Source organism: Saccoglossus kowalevskii, chromosome 8, assembly GCF_978046115.1.
Source record: "Saccoglossus kowalevskii chromosome 8, keSacKowa6.1, whole genome shotgun sequence".
Taxonomy (NCBI): Eukaryota; Metazoa; Hemichordata; class Enteropneusta; family Harrimaniidae; genus Saccoglossus; species Saccoglossus kowalevskii.
This window is the reverse complement of record NC_140648.1, coordinates 3,030,238-3,054,559: the sequence shown is the minus strand read 5'-3', so window position 1 is coordinate 3,054,559 and position 24,322 is coordinate 3,030,238. Positions and strand designations below refer to the sequence as shown.

General features: G+C 33.4%; 1 protein-coding gene across 1 annotated transcript; it reads left to right on the top strand.

Annotated features, from left to right (window-relative positions):
• Positions 1 to 3,040: 3,040 nt before the first annotated feature.
• On the top strand, positions 3,041 to 16,546 carry LOC100367170 (sphingolipid delta(4)-desaturase DES1-like). Its single transcript, XM_002736436.4, has 3 exons — positions 3,041 to 3,513; positions 4,782 to 5,524; positions 12,469 to 16,546. The coding sequence occupies exons 1-3, from the start codon at positions 3,432 to 3,434 to the stop codon at positions 12,625 to 12,627; spliced, it is 984 nt and encodes a 327-aa protein (XP_002736482.1). The 5' UTR covers positions 3,041 to 3,431; the 3' UTR covers positions 12,628 to 16,546.
• The last annotated feature ends 7,776 nt before the right edge of the window (positions 16,547 to 24,322 follow it).

Below are 24,322 nucleotides of genomic sequence, written 5' to 3'. Positions count from 1 at the left end.
ATTACTTCGTTTGTTTGACATGGGCACAGACATGCTTCGGTATGCATCCACCATTACGATACACAATATATAAACACGCACATTTCTCAAACTTCACAACTTACTTTAAAAAAAAAATGATTCTGAATACGAATTTACAAAATCACTGCAAAATGGTGATGAATGATGTCCACAGCCCACATGACGCAGCCAAGATACGGTTGCTAAGATACAGTTGTGAAACTGAGTCAGCTGTGTACACACCAATACATTGGATAATTGTGGTCAGATTGTGTAAATCAACAAAATTTTTCACACTAATTCTAATAAGGAATAATGTAAATGGTGAGCGAATGATTTTCTCTTGAGACAATATAATGGTTGGCTGATTAATAACGGCAATTTGGATATAACAAGGAAGATAAACTTATTTTTATATAGATCATTGTGTGCGGTTGGAAGTTGCTCTCTTATATATGTATGTTTTTCTATGTACTAGTACTTTCCTAACATAGCTTTATTTTACACTTTTTTTACTTTACTGTATCCACAGCAGATTACAGTTGCGTAATAAACTATTATTATTATTATTATTAATTTTAAGAAATGTTTTACCTAAACACATGACTGCAAATAATTTGTTGTCTTTCGACAAAGTTCTTTTGATGCGTTGTCGAAAAGTAAAAGTAAATTTTTTATCATTTGTCTCTTGATGAATATACTAGTATTTAATAGTACTAGTAATCTGCCGAGTTCTCCCCAAATGTCCATTTTTTGAGCATTTCTTAAGACGCCAAGTATAAACTGACATTAAAGCGCGGTAGTCGTCGCGCTGCGCATGTGCGAGTTATATAGGTCTCATATAAACAAAGATGGCGACTTTGACTGTTGCGCAGATCAACGAGTACGAACTGAGACATTTCCAAGCTTTAATTAGGCAATTTTCATGTGAGTGGAAGGTGTCGAAGGAGTCACCGTCGGTAATCAGTGCAAGTCGCGCCTAGGTCAAACCTCATACTTGTGATTTCCATTTGAAGAACGCATTGGATTGTGGGAAAATCAATGTTTATCAACACAAATGTCGCACATGCGCAGCGCGACGACTACCGCGCTTTAACTTAGGTGCGTTCTCGACGACATATTTGTAATCAATTTCATTTCCCCTAGATATTGCTCAGTGCACTTTAAAGTAATATTGGTCGAATCAGCTTATCGATTAGTGATAAAAACAGTGATTGAACAATATTTTGACATGCTACCCGCATTGGTCGTGAACATACAATGTTGAGTCAAGCACTTTACTGGTGCTGAATGGCCTGGTCACACATGACGCCGTGTCTGATTTCAACAGGTGACCCCTGCCCTCGCATCATGCGGGCTAGATTATATTATTCAGTTCAGTTTCGTAACAGAATCATGATTATATAGTACTGGGTATCCACAGCTGGCGCCATCACTGTGACCTTTAGAGCGTTAAAGTAAACTGTTGTCTTCTTTCACAACATAATTGTAAAATTTCGGGCAGAAAATATTGCCTTTTCATAGTTAGGTGACAGATTAGAACTATGAAGAATAATTGTAGTTTTTAGTTGTGTTGGGAAAGGCTTTTGTATATAATTATTATAGTAGACTTAGTCATTCCATAGAAACTACTAATGTTTTACATAATAGCCAGGCAGGTTTTCGTAAAGATCACCGCACTACAGACCATTTTTTTTTTGAAAGCTATTAAAATAAACACATTAAATTAAATCGAAAACTGTATACCTGCTATATTGACTTTCAAATATCCTAGTGTTCGATATTGTTTAAAGAAATGGCCTTTTCCATAAATTACCGAAGAGTAGTACCAATGGGATAGTCTATAGAATTATTACACACATACATACTACCTATTATACGTCTGGCACCAATAGAACAGAATTCATCTGTCCGTAAAACACCAAAATGTCACCAATATTTGACAACACAACAGAGGTCCGACAAAGATGTGCCATTATGTTATTTAATCTATACTTAAGCACTTGCATAATTCATTAGATAATACTACAAGAGTTCCAGTTCAGTTATAATTGCCATATAAAATAGATTTACTAATCTAAGCAGATGATCCTGTATCAATCCCTACAACAAAAACATGTATACAGAATGCATTAAAACATTCTGCAAAAACGAAAGCTACAAGTACATATGCCCAAAACTATAATTATTCTATTGGCAATGAAATCCATGCACTTTTAGACTGTAACCATACTGATAATGATTCAAACTGTTACAGATCTTGTTTTTTTCGTGGTATACACGGCTTCCGCCATTTATACAATCACATAATAATTTATTGAAAAAAAACACCAAAAAACAAACGGTCAATGTCATGTATTTTTAAGGTATATGGCCTAATCATAGATCTAAAAGTGGTTTGTATTTTCATAGTCTAAAGTTACCTATTGTGCAGGTATGAATACCAAAAGTATTGACCTTTCGACTCGGTGATAAATTTGGTGACGCATTCAATGGAACCAATGCACTGACCACACCCCGTGATGCCCGTGACTATATGTCTATTATACACGTGATAACACGCACAATATTGTCGATTCAGGGGATTTCCAAACAATTAATCTTTAGCGTTGAATAAATATAAAGAACACAGCTCTATTTAGCATGCATATATATATTTGCACTAATGATCATTTTTAATTGTTTGGCCACAGTCCCTGATAGAGGGACTGTGGTTTGGTCAAATCACTGTGGTCAAATACAGGTTAAAATATCGAGGGTTCGAACGGATTTACCTTGAACGTTGACCGGATTGTGACCCAGTAATAAGTGACACAGTCAGTAACCCTGTACTTAAAAGATGCATGGTTACAAGCAAACTCAAGCTACACTATGAGTCTTGGCAATGTGCTTGAACTTTAATCGACGCCAGTCATGTATTTGCGGTCAAACAATCTCATACACATTCATGGCTGGATTTTCTACCCACGGTCACCTATTGTTACTGAATTGTTTGCATATTTTCTTTGTTACAATAATGTTATAAATTGGTTAAAGTAAAGAAAATGAATACATCTTCGTCTTTTATTGTTTTGCCCTCGAGGCGCTAAACTAGATCTTCGACACACCACGGCGGATGCGGGGCAAACTTGCCACATCGCACGTTTCAGAGTGTTCGACTTGAAACAATAAATGCTTAACTATATTAACTCGTCTATTCGTCCCTTTTGAATTATTAATGAACCGAGAAAGGTCGTTTGTTGAAATGACTACGCTGATTGGACAAGCTAGTCGCTTCAGTGCGGGTAGGTGTACGTACAATCATTAACTGTGTCATCGGTATACTAGTATATAGTGGGCGTGTTTCGCGTCTGTATTCTGTCCGAATTGAAGCAACAGTGGGATAAACTGCATTATTTCATTTTTGAAAGCAGTGTTGGTGAGCAGCAATCATGGGTGCGAGCGTCACACGCGATGAGTTTGAATGGGTTTACACTGAACAGCCACATGCAGTCAGACGGCGGGAGATGCTAGGTAAGATGAAGTAGACGTAGTCCCGCATTTGCTTTGTTCAAGTATTCAGAGAACATTGACAGTAATATTCTCACGATGCTTATATTAACCGTCGCTTTCAAGGTTTTACATTCGAGTGTTATAATTATCATCTATCGCTGTAATAATACGACGCTGTTTATGTATTTCCCGTTCCGGTTTGACGATGAAGAATCGTGTTCTCTTGTTACTAAGCATTTGTCGGGAGCTCGTTGCTCATCGGCCATGTTTGTGTAAAGATGATGGCGAAGAAGCGCGTCCATATAGAGACCAATCAACGTGTAAAAAAACGTAGATGTACGGCTGGATAATACACTCTGGTTCTCTATGGTTCTCTTATTTAAAACATTCGCTTGCTCAGTGTATTGTCTGTACACAATTGGCGAAAGACGGCAAACATATTTGCTCACCCCACTATTTGTAATCTAATGACCCACATGACAGTGATATCAGTTGTTAATTCAATGCACGTGGGCAGGCACGATTTCTTCACGGCCATCGTAATATCTTATGTAAATATATATATAGAATCGGTGAAATCCATATAAGGTCAAAAAAAGAAGATCTGTTTCTGGTCCAAATTTGTTTTTAAAAAACAATGCAGTGATGCGATTATTTTTTTTAACATCAAGAAAGTCGATCTACGCATGCGTCAGCAAGATATTGCGCCATCAACGACATGCTCATCTTTTTTTTTTACTTTGTTTCAAATCAATAAAAATTACTTCTGAGCAGGGTCTGATACATTATTGTGCACTAGTATGGTAGCTCTTATTTTTCCTGCATCTGTTCAGAATTTTTTTACTTTCATTTTTAATTATCCTGGAAGATAAACAATATTCAAATCCAAAGAAGACATACCCTCACTTCACTTGACGCTTGGAGGATTTTTGTAAAAACAACCAAATTGAGACATTTCACCTTGATTAGAAGAGATAAGGATGGATATCGATTTATTATAACTATCACCATATTATCCCGCACCACAATCAGTCATGGTCATTATGATTCCATATATTCTATTGTATAATGCGTTAAGGAACTTGAGATTAGGACAAGTGTCGAAATTCCAAATGTTGAAAATGGTGCACTGTTTTTCCAAAACTGTTTTATTTATTACAAAAAAATTTTTTAAGTTGCCTATAGCATGTGATGATGTCGGTAAAGCCAATCAGAAAACAAAAGAACAATAGAATATGGACATGCATATATTATGTAATTTCAATTGTTTTCTTTTTCATTTTTTGCAGCAAAATATCCTCAGATAAAGAAGTTAATGGGACATGATACTGCCATTGTCAAGTACGTGTTCCTCGTGGTTGCTCTTCAGATCTTTGCATGTTGGTTACTTCAATCTGCATCATGGGGAACAATAATCATCATTGCGTATGTCTTTGGAGGAACAATGAATAAATGCATGCAAGCAGCAATGCATGAAATCTCACACAATCTTGCTTTTGGTCACAGTCGGCCTATGTGGAACCGCCATCTTGGAATAATCAGTAACCTTCCTCTCGGGGTTCCGGCGTTCATATCTTTCAAGAAGTATCACACAGAACATCATCGGTATCTAGCGATGGACGAGCTAGATCCGGACATTCCATCTGAGTTGGAATGTAAACTTTTCCGCAACACTTTCACCAAAATTATCTTTGTACTCCTGCTGCCATTTACATATTCCCTTCGGCCGTTTATCCGAAGACCCCGGCCAATTTCAATATATGAGATCTACAATGCTGTTGCAGCCATCTCTTGTGATGCTTTGCTGTATTACATGTGGGGATTTAAACCAGTTGCGTACCTTGTCATCAGTACGATTCTTGGTGGTGGAATCCACCCACTTGGAGCGCATGCTATTGCTGAACATTATCTCTTCCAGAAGGGGTTCGAAACGTACTCCTATTACGGCCCTTTGAACATGTTAACTTTCAATCTGGGATATCACTGGGAACATCATGACTTTCCAAACATACCATATACTAGATTACCACAGGTAGGTACCTGATTCACAATATTTAAATGACCTCATTAATATGCACACATTCATTCCAAATAATTTCTTACTTTATTATTGTACATACTAGATCAATCAGTATTTTTATAAACTCTAAATACGGTAATTTCAGTTTAACTCTGTCTAATAAGACTTGTTCTCTTGAATGTAAAAAAAAAAAAAACATTTAATTTTCTTAAAGTTTCATTTGAAATGTTTGCAGAACAGGAATGTGTTTTGAATATAACTGGGGGTCAGCAAAGTTTGCTATTACCAGTCTTCTTCTTATTTTCTATACAAGTTTTACAACTTTACTGTTTGGCTTTTGAAAATTTGTCAACAATGCAAACAATGTTTAGGCTGAGGAGTCATCAATTGAAATGTTGGGTGCTCATTGTGATGTGAATAAACAGCCATTGATGTTTTATAGTCATTGTTGTGCATGACTGGGTTTGGCTTAAGTTCATGTCTGTCTGTCTGTCTGTCTGTCTGTCTGTCTGTCTGTCTGTCTGTCAATAATCGATCAAATATTCCAAAATGTTGCTGGTTTTGGTTCATATCTGTGAATATTATTTAATTAACTTCATAACTTGCATTGTTATGGGTAGTTTTGATGGATTCCAGTTATATAATGTTGAGGTATGAATCAAATAAATTTAAATTAAAAGTACATACATATTCAATGGCTGATTTTTAAAATTAAACTTTGCATACATGGTTAGGTTGTGTCTAGGGCCCCATTTTAAATTGAAATTAACCATCAGTTAATGAGAGTTTATATTTTCTACAACAGAAGTATTGGACAGTTGCACCTTGCAATCTTTCGAATGCCATTATTTTTCTCATCACAATTTTTGTGCAACATTCTGCAAATTTTTATGTATTTTGGACAAAATGGAAATAATTTTATATATACATGTAATTGTCTACAAGTCTTCATTCTAAAATAATATAAACATATCATATTTAACCTGGGAGATGGTACATTGGTAAGTGTGTTCACCTTTGCATCATAGAAATTCTGGGTTCAACTCACAATGCTGACTATTTACTCAACACTATAAATCGCACTGCAGTTTACTCTGCCTTCCAAACATGTGGCATTAGGTTGATTTTTGTAGTAAATTTAGGGGTTCCCCATCTAGGGGGTAGAGAGTTTGAGGAGGAGGTCAAAACAGCCTTAAAAATCTTATAATGTAAAAGAATTGGGAAAATCATAAATAATATGAGGTTATTATAAGGATACCGAAAAGTATGCACGAAGACAGTACAGCGGTAGTATCGGTTGACACGCAGTGGATGTCGATGTGACTGTGTACTGTCTGAGTGCATATCTTCGTAATCTTTTCCTCCCAGGAATACATCATGGGAATTCAGAAATACAAAAATTTCAGAACAGATTTAGCGAACTTCTTTGTATGGGGTCTGGTCAAACTCTGGGAGCTGCCATCTTTGTTTGAGGACGTTTACGTGCGTAATAGTTCCATATTTTTATTTAATTTTAATTTTATTTAATTACTTTGGAATTCGCATGGTAGGATGAAAACACCCAGTGCAATACCGCAAAATAACAGTATTGCACTAACTTATGGCGTTGCAGTGACAGATGTATAATAACAACATTTATGTGAATAAAATATTTGTGAAAAAACAAATTCATCTAGACCCAAGATTTTAAACAAGAAATTCCTCATATTTCAATGTCAACTTTGATGTGTACACATGACCTACGTTAGCTTTGTTCACATTGTAACCTTGGTAAACATTTTCAGTAACCATAGTGACCCGTTACTTTCAGACATGTGTTTTAAAATATAATTTCCAAGATGAGATTTATTAGCTTATTTGAATTATTAATTATATTTAGTAATAATCATAACGCAGGAATTAAAATTGTTATTTGTCCCTGACAACGACCTTTGACATAAATATGACTGCTAGTTGTACATTGCTACAGAATAACAATATCTAACTGGTTGAATAAGCAAAAGGAAAATGTATGTTTAAAAAGATGTGAACAGCGAGAGCAACCCTAAGACCAAAAAATAAAATATTCCTATTTTTAGTCATCAGTTGAAATTGTGTGCATTCCAGCTTCATTTCTGTTGTTGTCACAAATATAACTTAATATCAATGACATTTTAAAAATAAAATAGAAATGTGCACATGAATTGGTTTTTTAAAAATAAATTGACCAAAAATTGTTTGATTTTTGTTCTGATCCTAAGTTGCTACTGTAGATATAGCAAGTGTAAGTTCATGAATGTAACCTGAGCAGTGATAGGATAAACTAAAATTGTAACTTGAATTCTGTTATCACTAAAATCTGCTGAGTCATGCCACAATGATACTCCCTATGTGAGTCAGTATCACCATGAGAGATCACCATAATGAGTCACATAGCTACCAGTGTTTATTTTTCTGCCTTCATGGTCTAAACAAAATGGTTGTCAATTTGAAACTAGAGGGGGTAAGACAATGATGTGCAAATATTAAGCAAAATATGCAGTCAATTTCCTACAGCTCCCACACCACAATGTTACCCAAAATGCAACACTTCAAGTATATATACCGGTATATTATATTTAATGTCTTTTGACCACAGATAATGTACCTAAATATATTATTTCGTGTCAAATATAATATACTATACTATACTATGAATGTACTGATGGATGATTTTATTATAGGGGTGAACCATTTAGTATGATGGGGGGTTGTGGTTATAAAAAAAAAACAATTACTTCTGACCCCCTCAATTTAAATACTGTAAAATGACTAATTTTCACTGGGTTTAAATTTCACTGATTTACCAATTCAGGCATATTCAGTGGGTTTTAAATTCACGGTTTCGTCATTTAGATAATGTGTTCTATGCTAAATTTTACATATTCACTGTGTTTTAATTTAGCGCATTTTTCCAGTCAGCGAAATAAGCTAAATTAAAACCCAGTGAATAATTACCCCCTTTACAGTAGTTTTTTAAAAGCCTTGTAACCTAATGAAAGTCAAACATCATTGTGACAACATTTAAATTACTATATGCAGTCTGACAAAATGTCATCACGTAACCGTTTCACTGCTCAAATGACAGAGTCACTCAATAATTAACACTCATGTCCAGTTTCTGATTACTTGTCTGTATTGTAAATTTCTGTAATAAATGAGGTCAAGGGTCATGGTGATTTACAGATAAAAATACCCCTATGAAAAATTTGTAAGAATGAAGGCCCCACTGTAAATCAGAACATTTTTTTTCTCTCAGTATTTGTATTAAAACTATCATGCATATCTACAATAATTTCAACTTTGATTACGATATTTCTAGTTTACATATAAGAATAGAATTTCTGGTTTTAATTTGCAAGAAATTATATTTATTCAACCAAATTACCTTAAAAGTAACACAAAGATCTGTGTGTTTTGTAAAAATTATTTTTTAAATTTTTTACTGAGCTCTGCTAGCTTAATTCATGAAATAACATAAATGTAGTTTCTCTTCCTGTTCTCAGATCAAGACATCACGTCTTATGTTCATTGGTTTACTGAGTTAGTAACCATTGACAACAAAATTTGTACAGGAAGTTAGCAAACTCCTTAGGAAAGTCTCCACAACAACACAATGTAGCGAGGGACGTTTCTATTGGGGCTATCAAATGATCTAATGTTATGAAAACAAATTACTACATCTTGTAACAATCTTACTTCCCCTGGCGTAATGAAATAGATAAGTCCACCCACAGACTGGCGACAATTTTGTTCTAATTATCAGGGATATTGCAAGTTGTTGTGGCTATACAACGGACGTTATAAATTATCCATACAAATCGTATTTGCGGTCGCCTTATCCACCTGGGGAAGTTGATAGGGTTATTGGAACATTGACTATCCCAGGGAAGTTGTAAGTTACCCGTCTGAATCTTGTTTGCGCCCACTGTAAATTGAATAATTGGCTGAGATAAGCAGAGTGCAGTTAAGAAAGTTGATGATGAAAAACACTTTCATGAATCTCAGAATACAGGGAACATAGATTATGCTTTAACAAAGTAGGAAAGTCATATTATCAATTTTTTGGAACTAGTACTAACAACAATTTTATCTCTATTATGAACAGCAGACATATGTACTCACTATCATAGCTTAATTTAAACACAAACATCAATTTATTTAAATCATTTTTGTTCTTTTTCATTACTTTGATACTATTTTTTTTTTTCGTATGAACATTTTTGCCTTCTCTGGCAGATATGATTTAGTAAATATTATTTTGACATTCCTTTAGTTGATATTTAGACAATCCTGAATTTGTGAATACATAATATTTAACATGAGGCACTGTTAGTGAATGTACTTTACAATCAATTTAGATTCTTGCAGTACTTACATGGTATTTATATATATTGAGTGTTATCTCTTTAAATTGAATACCTGATGAAAAATTAACTGGTGGTTAAGCACTTTTGGAACAAATGTCTACCCGCTGCATTCCTGTTTGCAAGGAAATAGGGACATTTTTGTCCAGTATAACAGTTGAATCAGAATTATTGGTATACTGATATAGAAGCCCAGGGCTTAGAGTCCTTTAATTTTTCCTTCACTTCTTCTGCTATTTTTTTCTCATGAGCTAGCTAGTGCTGGGTGAAAACTTCTCAAACTTTGCTTGCATGCTGATAGGAGCTTTTGCAAACTGGTGCATCTGACTTTTATTGGTCACATGGTTCAGCAACAGTGTATTTAAACTTTGATGTGCTATATTTATCCTCATTCTTGGTTTCAGTGATCTACATCTTTTATTGCAGCATCTTGACATATGTACTTCCCATATCAATATTAGAAAACATTTTGCCTTATAAATAGTTTACTAAAAAATTGCATGAAATTTTTTAAAATATTTTTCTGAACCACGAACCACACTGATCTGAAATTTGGTTTGTAGTATGTATGTACATATTGCATTAAAATTTGAGAATTGTTTAACCATTTGTCACATTGTAAGACTTTTAATACTGTGGCCCATATGTGTCAGAACAACTTCAATTTCTCAGGACAAAACATTGATTACATAATAAGACAATAAATTAAACTCTCATGACAAAGCATTCAATTCACAGACAAAACATTAATTTTGTTTGGACAAAACATTTAATTTCTCTCCGACAAAACATTTAATTCATCAGACAAAAAATTAAAAATTTAAATTCTCATGACAAAGCATTCAATTTGCAGACAAAACATTACTTTTGTAGGACAAAACATTTAAATTCTCATGACAAAGAATTGAATTCGCAGACAAAACATTACATTTGTTAGGACGAAACATTTAATTCATCAGACAAAAAATTAAAAATTTAAATTTTCATGACAAAGCATTCAATTTGCAGACAAAACATTACTTTTGTAGGACAAAACATTTAAATTCTCATGACAAAGAATTGAATTCGCAGACAAAACATTACATTTGTTAGGACGAAACATTTAATTCATCCACAAAACCTTTTATTTTGCAGAACAAAACTTTAACATCATTCATGGAAGTAATATTGATTAACTTATTCATACTCTCAATATCTATGAACATACATATGGATGTGTCTTTGTAATCTGATTCTTAAGATGGCTAAATAGTGGCCACTTTAGTGCGGAAAATTTAACAAAATAAAACATTTCTGCCATTCAAGAACCCAATATAAGCTGTTCAAGGACAGATTTCAATCAAAATTGAGAAATTCTAAGAACATAATGCAACCTTAAAGTTGCATTCCCACTTTGTAAATATTTAAAATAATATATATGGATTACTATGAGAGATATTTGAAGTTACAAAAGTATGCGAATAACAAGAAAATGACCCTGGCCACCTAAATTATTAGCTGAAGACCAACGAACAAACATTGGCGTGCGGTCCATTCCAATCCAAATCTAACCAATAGGATGTAGGCAGTTCATCTCAAAACCCTGACTGTCGCTAATAAATATTCAGACAATTTACGTTCACCACTTTAATAAGTGCACATTTGGGGGTGAACTATCAGATGAATAATACTGCACATAAATAAAAATAAAAAATGTTTTATGCTGTCTGGCAAGTCAAATACGCTGTGTGAATAGTATTTAGAGTAGAAAACAGCGTACAAATCAGCGTACAATGTCGAACTAGAAATAGTGTTATAACATTCGATTGTGGAATGGTTATTGCCGAAAATGATCGGTACGGTTCGACAATGACCGGGAATATTCGATTATTCGCATTTTTGGCCAGATTTCTCGTTATAAGTGCACTTTCGTTCCTTCAAATATCACTTATAGTAATTCATATACAGCCTTTAAAATTTTTTGTAAAGTAGGAATGCAACTTTAATGCACATCATTTGGTTTTCCCCGATCGGCGACCATTAATGAATGCTTTTCTGACATGCCTTGACTGATCATATTCAAACTTCACATAATTTATCATAAATTGTATGTTAAACAATGTCAGTCATTTTAGCACAGGGAGCCCAGGAACTATAATCAACTGTATGCACTCCCTATGAGCTGGGGGGGGGGGGGTATCGTCTGGTATCTAGTGTAAGAAATAGACATTGGATTAAAACTCCAGCGAGCTAATAGTTTTTAAACTGGAAAAAACAGACAAACAGAATGAAAAATAAAGTCTATAAAAAATACCAGGTTGAAGAATATTAGTTGCTCTTTCAAATTTCGCCAAAGCCTCACCTACATTTTACCTATATCTGCAGTTCCTGAGCTCCCTGTGATTTTAGTGGAAATTTCAGACATGAAATCTTATCAGATACCTGAAAGATACCTGACATTTCATCTGTGACACGATTTGAGTGATTGCACATTATATATATGCATAACATGAACGTGGAGTGTTGGATATGATAATGGTGTTTCTTTGTAAAACGTAAACATTAAACACAGTGTTTTTTTATTTTTTTCAGCTGCAGAAAATAGCCCCGGAGTACTATGTAAATCAGCCAAAAGTCTCCTCCTGGCCGGGAACAATATGGAAATTCATATTCGATCCAGAGCTTGGTCCCTATGCACGGATAAAAAGACCTCGTGGAAATGTCAATCCTGATAAATATAGAGACGATTAGTTTAGAGCGTCATAAATGTACCAAAATAAAAAGTATTGTAATGATATACCAGCAACACATTGAGATGGTGAATCACTCAGTTAAAATTATCTATGTATGATAGTGTTTTCAAAATTTAATTCTGGTAAAAATATCTATGCGTTATATATTACAGTTATTGTCATGTTATTTGACAGTAACATCGGATGAAATAAATAGTATTTAATGTTGTAAATTGTACTAGATATTTGGATACAACATTTTCACCACTTTTCACCGCATCTACAACAAATATTAGGGGTGTGTTCTTATAAATTTAAGCAACACCCGCATCAATTTTTTAAAAAGACAATTGTATGGTAATTTCACACTGGTTTTTGCATAGGTCTGCATAATATGTCAAAACTTTGCATTGTTTTACGATGAACAAAATATATAATAATAATTTATTTCATAATAATATAAATTACTAATAATTAAAAAATAGATCAATTGTATTTGGTAATGTTCAACAAAACTGATTAAATTTGATTATTTTTATTTAACATATTTATAAATCACCTATTAACACGATTTTAGACTTACATGTATTGTGTATGACTTTTCATATGTACATTATGAGATGGAAGACACAATGATAAATTATAATTATTGCAATACAAGTGTGTAAGATTAATTATTATAGTTTGGAGCCATAGTTTTAATTTTGAATTAATTGAATTCTTGAGGATACATGTATAGTAATTACAAAGGGTATCCAAATAAATTCCCATGTTTGCCCCAGTTTTGACAGAATTCCCATGTTTGCCCCAGTTTTGACAGAATATTGAAATGAAATTGTTATCAGACAAGTACACAATCAACAATATCCAGCAACTGTGCTACAAAACTAGACTTTAAAATGCCAGATAGTAAAAAAAATAATTTAATTCATTTAAATCTACTTTCAAAACACAAGGTATTATTACTTTATGGTGGCAATTGTATTTTTTTTTTCATTAATGCAGATTGTGAAATGAGAAAATAAATAGTAATTAAATTTTAGTTCGATTAATTTAAATAGATTTACTGGTATAACGATTTGTATTTGTCACAGTTGATGTTCCATGTGAAGTTCAACTGTGAAAGGCACCATTGTATAATTTGTTTGGAGTACTGGCAACCGAATATAACACAGTCTCAGAACAACATGGCTGTCTTTGTTAACACCCTCCACTCTATACCTGTTTCTATGACTATGGCTTGACCTTTCTTACAATGCATATTGAAATATTGTTAGTATAATAAAAGCATAGGGCAGATTTTTAAAAATAATTGGCAATATTACACGGATTATCATCTTTAATATATTTATAGTATGTTGGATCCATATTTTGTTAGAAGATGATTTTACGCTTCATTCTGTATTTTTATGTGATTATATTTTATTAAATGTATGTGCTTTTTCTTGGTTTAAATAAAAACCAGTATTTTACATGATATATGTATTAAGAAATTTTGGAAATGAGTATAACTGTTTTTTGTCAAAACAAACTGCCCTACGCTTTCAGAATTCATTTTAATAAATGATACTATTGGATATTATATTCACTGTCATAATGTATATATTTGTTTACTATATAACAACTATTATTGTAATTGTAAATCGGGGTTATTTTGCATATTTGTTGATTGATCTGTAATATATGTTTTCTCATCAATTTTCATTTTTTGTGTCAGGCTGTCTTTTGGTGTTGAGAATTGAAATGATCAGTATTTCATGTGTTGCACACAAACCTGTTCTTTATTCTCCACTTCACGGTCACTGTACTCCAGTTAATGATTATGCACGATTTGTGCAAATGAAACCAGTGTACACACCCTTGATCTTTAAATAAAATTAATATAATAAAAAAAGTAGCTTATAATTCAGTAATACAACCTAAATATAATGTAATTAGTTGTTAATATCAACCATCGCTTTAAGATAAATACTAGTACTATGAGGAGTTATGGGTTATCAAGGAGCTGTTTGATTAACACAGTAATTGTAAATTTTGAATAATTCAATTTTGTATTTGAATGATTATTAGTGTAGAACACCAATGACATATGAATGCAGATGCATTATGGGTAGTATGATGTAATAATGCAGCCATGCACAGGTGAATAAATGTGTAACTCACATGAATCAATTTTATATTTGATTGTTATCACTAGTCCTTCACATGGTAGATTTAGAATTAAAGTATAGTCTGTCATCCATTATTTAAATATCTGACTACACAAAACATTTGTTTGTTTGTTTTCTGTTAAAAATTCAAAGCTTTACCATAGAGCCTGACTGAATGAAACCTTGACGAATTCCTTCATATTTAGCTGGGCAGCGATAATTAGATTCCAGCTATTCCCAACCCCAAAATATGATGGAGTTTCCATACTTGTTCCCATGACAACTAAATAATAATTGTTCTGCCTCTAAATATTATAAAATTCCAGCTTTTGATGGTTTAAAGCACGGTAGTTGTCGCGTTGCGCATGTTCGACATTTGTGTTGATAAACATTGATTTTCCCACAATCCAATGCACTTTTCAAATGGAAATCACAAGTATGAGGTTTGACCTGGGCGCGACTTGCACTGATTACCGCCGGTGACTCCTTCGATACTTTCCAATAACATGAAAAATACTTAATTAAAGCTTGGAAACGTGTCATCTTTGTTTATATGAGACCCATATATATCGCACATGCGCAGCGCGACGACTACCGCGCTTTAATGTTCATTAAGTTATATCATTTTTATGAAATTATTGTAAAAAACACTACATTATATTGTTGAATAGAGTGATTTATTATGAGGAAGCTTTCATTATTAATGCACAGTGCGAAAACATGTCTAATAGAGGAAATTCTTTGTTAAAAAATGTTTTTTAGTAGCTTCTTCAATTATACATAAATTGTAAATGTCAGCTGTGATCTGGTGGCCAGAACTCCAAATTACATTATTTAAGTTATTTGACAAAATATAATAATTACTGGAGATAATGAATAACAAACAAGTACGGTATTTGCTCACAGGTAAACTGACAGTTGTATGTATTGTCCAATGGATCATTAAGCTGTATCTTATTTTGACCCTTGACATGCCTCTGTTATTTTATAAAGTGCATGGGTCACTAATAGAGCAAATACGGTATATGAATTATACCTTTATTTTTTGTTGCCCAGTTTATTGAAGATTAATTAGTTGATTAATTAACAAAAATGAAGCAGAGCTTTGAGCTCATTTGATTTAAAATTTGGTGCAGAAAATGTTACTCGTTTAATGCATGTAATCCATGTTTATTAATTTGTTGTAACAGGATGCCTAGTTGGTGTAATACAATGCCTAGTTGGCGTATTACAATGCCTAGTTGACGTAATACGATGCCTAGTTGGCATAGTACAATGCCTAGTTGGCATACTGGAGCTCTACCTGTGCTTTTCTTTGATTGGTTTGGAATATGATGTATGCATTTTTTACTTACTTTTGGAAGCAAACAATGGGAGCCTTTGTGGTCACCCTGTCTGTGTGTGTGTGTGTGTATATGCATATATGAAACTTGGTATATACATTTGCTGGGACAATGCACAACCCTGATTAGTTTTTGGTTGATTTCAACAAAACTTGGTACACAAGTGATTGCGCTGAGGAAAACCAGGCTGCTAATCACAGATTCAATCAAATTTATTCTTTATTGTCTTCTGTTAATTTTATAAACATCTCAGAAAGTGCAGATTTATTTGGCGACAAGTGTCTTGTTTAAGAGACTAATCAGAAATCTGTAATTAATAGAAATATTTCATATTTGTATTTCATGACTCTAGTTTCAACAGCACAGGGAGTTTTTTTAATTGTTATATTATTGGGTTGATAGTATTGTAAATAGTTCAAACTGAAATAAAAATGGTGGTAGTCAACATGTGTTTATTTATAACTGACTTGGTGTAATACCTGTAGTGTGATATAAACGCAACTGGAATCATATGAGGTATAGTATAATATGTTGAGAATGTGTGCTTTTGACTCGGTGCCAAAGAAATAACCACGATTGGTCTGGAGACCTGCCTACTGAGAAAATAGTGCTCTGGGAGTTCTTGATCCGTGAGATTCAAGCAATGAATCACTATAGCAGAATTTATACAGAACAACTTATTTTTACCGTCTGACCAAATTATTGTGTATTTATTATAAATGAAATGCATTTCCACTGAAAATAACAGTTACGTATGGTGTTTGATCATGGGAATATGTCAAACAGCTGTAAAACTAAAGATTCGGTTTGAAAATATCTGCACTCTAAAAGTTACGGTCAACATGTTGACGCTCAATGACGTACATACCTTGTACAAACGACCGGGATCGTTACTATACGCGGGCACGTATTTGAGTCCCGTATGCACATACCATATATATTTGTGACGACACGCATTGGATTAACTTTTAATATAGTTGAATTAACTTTTAATATAGTTGTGATATGTTTGGATTAAAACGCATCTCTATATGGGGGCGCGATTTAATTGGAGTTTAATTAAACGAGATATATGGGTCTCATATAAACAAAGATGGCGACTTTGACCGTTGCTCAGATCAACGAGTACAAACTGAGACGTTATTACCAAGCTTTAATTAGGTATTTTCAGGTGATTGGAAGGTATCGAAGGAGTTACCGGTGGTAATTTGCGCAAGTCGCGCCCAGAGGTCAAACCACATACTTGTGATTTCTATTAGAAAGAACGCATTGGATTGTAGAAAAATCAATGTTTATCAATACAAATGAGGACCAACACCCTTTAAGCTACGCAAACTTGACATAAATTCGATTAAATAAAAATATATATTATGAAAAATAGTGAGGGTCGTCACTTGGTCGGTGGGTAGGTGTAACGTTACAACGCTGATAAGACACACACATACCATGCAGGTAGAGAACTTGAACAATATTGTAATAAAGACTCATAGATTGAAGGCATACACGAAATTAGGGACATTTACAATATAAACCCCATTACCATATCAAAAAAGTAATTCTTAGAGAAAACTAAGAAGCACTATACAGATTCATGGATTAGTGACATTAATAGAACAAATTCTAAGCTCAGAACATACAGCCTCCTTAAAAATGATATCAGTACGTCACCCTATCTGCATTTATTACATAAATTTATTTATTACAGACGACGTTAAAGTAATGTCACACTTGAGATTGAGCTGCCATAAACTTCAAATTGAAGTTGGAAAACATAAAAGGCCAAAAATACCAGCAGAAAAAAGAATCTGTAAAAAATGCACTTCATCAGAAATTGAAGATGAAATACATTTTGTAACAATGTGTGATTTTTATAATACTGAAAGAGAAATACTTTATAAAGAATTCACAAATGTACTCCCGACTTTTCAATCAGAAAACAATATAAACACATTCAAAACTATTATTAATACAAACGAATATAAATTAATCAAGCATGTGAATAACCATATACCCTCTAAAAGAGGTTTAGAGGGTCTATAGACTAACTAATTAAAATTTTGTTTCAAGAAAAATGACACATAGACGTGTGCTTATCATACATAATTGTATACGTTATCACACTATCTCTATTTATTTTAAACTATATTTATCTTAATTTTCTTTAACTTTAACTTTTGTTTTGTTACTATTTTTAAAATTTATTACATAACAGCCTAAAATGATTTGTTAACTTTAATTATGGTGTAATAAATGAAATTATTATTATTATTATTATTATTATTATTATTATTATTATTATTATTATTATTATTATTATTATTATTATTATTATTATTATTAATATTAATATTAATCTTATTATTATTATTATTGTTATTATTATTATTATTATACATAACACAATCATGTGTAATGACTAACAATTTAGTGTTTCCGATTATTTTAATCAATAAACAAAAAGGTAAATTCGAACATTCAATGAATTACGCAATTACGCATTTGCTGTTTATTACTGGTACTGATAATTCAAGGCGCATGCATTTCGAATTACTGGTACGGCGATTTTATGTACAAAATCATGTTTCATGATTTACCGAACGACGTGAAAATAAGTATTCGTTAGTTAAACAAGGTAGAGATGCAGTTTATTTGGCTTGCTTTTTAATTGAGTAATTAGACAATGAAGATGGTATTATATATCCAACATGTTATATATTTTCTGAAAGCTTATTATACAAACTTTGTAAAACTTGTCTTTATTTTAAATATCCAGAATGCGTTTTTGATTTTGGGTCAAAAATATGCTTTTTTGGACAAAAGTGGTTTAAAAAAAATTAGCTTAAAAACTTCAAGTCCATTTGTGGGTAAAATTACATCACTGGATACCTTGGTATACTACTAATTCAAATGCGTCCACTCGTCTCTCTAACGACTTTCAAAGTCGCACAGCATGACCTCAAAGTTCACTCTTTTCTATTTTTGCATAATTTATATATCCATGTTAATTGCGGACTTGTTATTTTTGTTCCACTCGCCGTAATAAACTGTCCGGACGCATTTTGAAGGGGGAACACCTTGTCAATAATGTGTGAAAATTTCGAGGCAAATGGCCAAAGCGTCTATCAGCTATTTTAATTTAAAACCCAAGAATTCACCAAAAATAGAAGACGAGAAAAAAGGCTAATTTGCATATTTGCGCGTTAAACCGGGATTTACTGCTTTGTCATACTTTGTCATACTTTCTAGACTATTGAAATTGAAAGTTGACGTATAGACATAGACATTTTATGTAAAATCGTTGGACCAGAACAACTGCTCTTGAATATATAAATCAGAAACACGTCATTCATACCAGTGTTTTGATGGGGTCGGTAAAAACACGTGGCAATGCCCAGTAAATATGACGTCATCTCATGAATTATTAAACAGGGGGCGGTCCTAGGAAGGTGACCTTTTATCACGATCAAAACATCATGGCTTCTCTTCGATGTATTTTCAATAAAAAATCTACGAGTATTTCAGAGCCTATGGTTTACCGTGAAGAGTACAAAGTGGGATATTAAATTATTTATCCTTGATGATTTTTATGTAGTATTGAGAACCAACTCCAACGCACAATAATGAATAATCGCGTAATCCTAGAATCGAAACGCGAGGCACAGAAGTTTTGTTCATTGTTTCCAATCCCATTTTCCCCACTGCAACATATTTGTTAAAAGAAATATTTGAATTATGTTCGTTTTTTAAGGAGGCATTTTTTTTTATTTTTCCGATTTTGGCAACGCCTTATTCAGGGATTTTCTAAGACAGTCGCAGACAATCAGCGCACGGATGTACGTACAAAACATGCTGTTGTACTACCGGCGACGGTCGCCTGCAAGAAGAGAGCTCCAGCTCCTAACGTAAAAGTTTTAAAATTTCGACCGGTTTTAAATAATTTGTGTTGGAAATCTGACATGTTTTAAGAGTGCAAAATTAAGGTGCATTTTCGAGCGGTCGAATTTTTCTGAATAGAAATCGGCAAATGAAAAAAATAGGAGTGCTAAACAGTGTGCTTCGGTAGTTTAAATAAATGGAATGTCCGTCAAATTTACGTAAACTTCCCCATTTTTCACGGAAAAAGCAAAGGTCGTGGCCGTGTTGCAGGCTAAAAAACTCAAAAATCAAAACAAAATCATCAATCAGTAAGTATTATGACAAGGAAAACAAAACATCAGACGCGGAGAAGCGGTCAGCGCGTCAAAAGAGTTGTTACCGTAATGTATCAAGTTACCTCTCTCTGTGATTTATTTTTCATTGAAATTATTTGGTTGTTTTCAATTAATTTTAGCGTACCTTTGCAATTTATTTTAGCATTGTCAGTTGTTTGCTTTATTGAATTAAACCAGGGAGCTGTAATGAGACCCAGTGCAATATATCCGGTTAGAATCAAAGCTCACGTGTCCCTTATTTGAGGGACCAGATTCTGCCGTAAATTCGGGATGGAATTTAGAAAAAAAATAAAATGGGACTTTTAAGGTGTATTTTGACGTCATTTCAATCATTCCTAATGCCTAAAATAGAGTCTAAGCTTTACCGTAGTAATTGACGCCTATTCAAGAGTATGATGTTTATCGTGACTAGCGTGAATGGGTAAGCTTCGTTTCGACTATGAGCAGTTATCACTGTAAACAATGTTAAATTATTCTTCACATGCTCAGTTTATTTTTTGAGAACAATTATTTAAAAATAAAATCTCTCAGTCAATCAGAAACTCGGATTCATGCCTTCAGGGAAAGTCATGTTTGGACGCTCATATCGATTTGTTTTTCGTTCGGTGGGCTGATGCCTTCAGTGTAGCTTTTGCATCTTCCGACATAGAAATCATCTGAATCTTCTTTCTACCCCTCTTTCTTTTCACACCACGCATAATGTAATGATAAAAATTAAGAAAAAACGCTGAGGAAATATAATGTTTGGTTTGCTAGCGAGCGAGAACTGATTTGAGAATAATTGCACATGCACGTGAATTGAATGAACTATGACCCGTACAATCTCGATTTGCATATTGTCAATCAAAGGTCCTGTTATTTGGTTACTCATGCAAATACGCATATACAATGGCTTACCGGTACGTACTATGCATTCAAGGCGCATGCAAAAACAATATTTTTTAATTAACGATAAATGCTAATTGTCGTGTATATGAACGCCTTTAAATGTGATAGTCGTCGTACAACGAGCGTTCCTTTCGTGAAACCAAACAATGTATTTTACTCGCATGGCATTTGTCGCACGGGACCCATATCGTACACGACAAACGAAACATAATTTTATGTTTTCCACTTTCACCATATATCACGCTTTGCACTGAACGTGACTTAACTAATTTTACTATACATAATTCATCAATGAGGCAAAAGTTGTTCGCGAAGTCCTGGCGTCTGTGTGCAGCCTGGAAGGGCTAGGCAATTATTACTTTTATCTTATTATTAACTAACTAAACTTTCTTTTATTACTTTATTGCTGTAGACTGATAGAAAGATTGTATTTCTAAGAATGCAATACAGATTATTATTATTATTATTATTATTATCAATACATAATATAATAATGAATTTATTGCATCCTTAGAAATAGTTTTCACTGGTCGACAGCAATAAAATGTTAGTGATAAAGTACAATACATATAAAACTAAAGTAAAAGTAAAATGTCATTTATTATTATTTCTGATTTCAAATATTTTGTATAAGTATTCACCAACGTGTCTTATTAGCACGTCTTCTCTTGGATTTACTGTTACTGCTGGGTATTGGGTAAATCTCGTTTATTGAATGTCACAGGCCATTAACATCCATTCCAATGGATGTCAGGTGATTAAATAAATAAATAAAATAAAAGTTTATCCTCGTGCACACAGTTCTGGTTGCCTCAAAATTGTTTCAATTCAATGAAACCGTTAATTAAATTATGTTACAAATGCTGTAGTAGCAGAGAATGTGGATAATGTCTTGTCACAAGGTCAGTGAACTACAATTAATTGATGATCAACAACGTTTGCCTTCACACTTAGACGTTTCTGGTTGAGGGCGCTATTTAAAGCAGCGTTCTTCGTGTAATCTCAGTTTCCTGAGGTATAGCCTCTTCAGCGTCTCTTTCTTTTTTGACATTGCTTGATTCCATGTCAGATCGATTATCCCCCTTTTCTATTTTGGGGATAGCATTATCTGGGAGATTAACATGTTCATATCAATAACTACGCATAATTCAATCAATTATCATGTCAAGATTACATTATACCGGTAGATAAAGGGTCACATTTAATCTTACTATACTTTATTGGGTGCACACGGGGCAGGACACGGGGTCAACTACCAGTTCAACATAAAGACTGAATATTATCTCACAGGTGCCCATCTCAAAACGGCACCTTTATTCACGTCATTTTAGACATATCTTTTGTCATCGCTGCCATAAAGTGCAGATAATACAACACAGAGTTTATACGAACATATCGAAAGTAAATTCAATAATGGAACTAACAACTATGTAAAAATATCAACAAGAAAATATATTGTAATATTTATCCCTATAAAAACAATTATCATATAACCTAAAACAGAAAGATTATCGACTGACTTCGCGGTGAAAATATTATATTCAGATTCTACTTTATGTTATGTTATGGTATATTATATTATGTATATGAGAGATTTTCAAATGTAAAAAACTGTCGTTCGACCGGTCACTGTCACTGTCACTGTCTCTGTCGTTTTATGGTCAGTGTTGTATGTGATTGTTTAACAATCTAATAACTTTATCATCTTCAGAGAATAAGTGACGTGAAATATTAATACAACAAGAGTCAGAGAAGAAATATTGAAGTAAGATAAGGCTCTGAAACAATGACACGTGTTCCCGGAAGGTAGTTGTGTATTCAGAGATAGTTGTACTGCAGATTTTTTTAAATAACTATTTCTCCTTGCCCATGATGTTAAGGCAATCCTTTTTGTTGTCACAACAATACAATAACACTTTATTATCACCGTAAAGAAATTACAATCTTTTTGGGCTCTGAGTAATAAAGTTAAATTAATAAACATGAACACAAATCAAAGGGCGGTAGTCGTCAAACAGCGCGTGTTCGAATTTCATGTAAATAAACAATGTATTTTACACGCGTTGTATACGTCGCTATGAGTCCCATATCGACAGGACGCGGCGCGACGACTATCGCCCTTTAATTATAATAAAAATCAAAAATAAAGAAAGTTACTAAATGCTTCTTTTCAAGTTTGTATTATTAATGTATTGGATTAGTGTTTTCAGTAAATGTTTATCTGACACGTTAATGATTGTCTTGAATTTTTCTGTTTTGTCCATCTCATGTAAATTAGTAAATATTTTGTTAAAGTCACCGTAAAGAGTTTTTTCTTTCAGAAGAGTAAGCTTTACAAGATGTAAACATTTATTAATATCACATTTTAACAGATTAGTTTTAATATACAAATAAAACCAATAATATAGAATGAACTGTACACTTTTTTACAGATCATATTTTCGAAAACAATTAACTTCAACTTCTGTTATTTTTTTAACCATTGTTATAATGTTTTTTTTTTCTGGACATCTCCCGCGACAACTTGAAAGCTACAAAAAACAATCCCATAGTTTCCACTGTTTAGCAATTAATTGGGCAGACACATAAAAGAACGGGTAAAAGAAGCTATCAAGCAAACTACGCAATGTACTAGACTATCATCGTTCGGTAATCCGCCAACGTCGTATCGGCTGTATCGAGACTTTTTTGACTGATATTATGTTTTATTGGCAACTCCGCAAGTGATAGAGATGGGGCACGAGGACAATGCGTTTAAATGTTGACCCTGTACGTGTCAAATGTGGGTGATTTTCTGGAACGACCGAAACGTGTACGAGTAGTATGGGAGATGACATATGTTCAAAGGTCCGTGGCCGTGGTATAATGTCTGGGTCAGGTGAGATTACAAATGTTCGGATGCGCTAATTCGCACGTAAACACCGCGGCATTAAAATTTGCATAGTTATTTCTTTCCCAAGTTACGGAATCGAAAGTCTTTTTATCAAAATTGATTGTTTATCTGCGTGTTAACGGCATGTTAATCAAAAGCATATCAATGATACAAATTGATTTGCAGTCACAAAGTAAACTTTACTAGTAAATGCAGCCGAATTGTCAAAGGTTATGAAAAAGGTTGATAG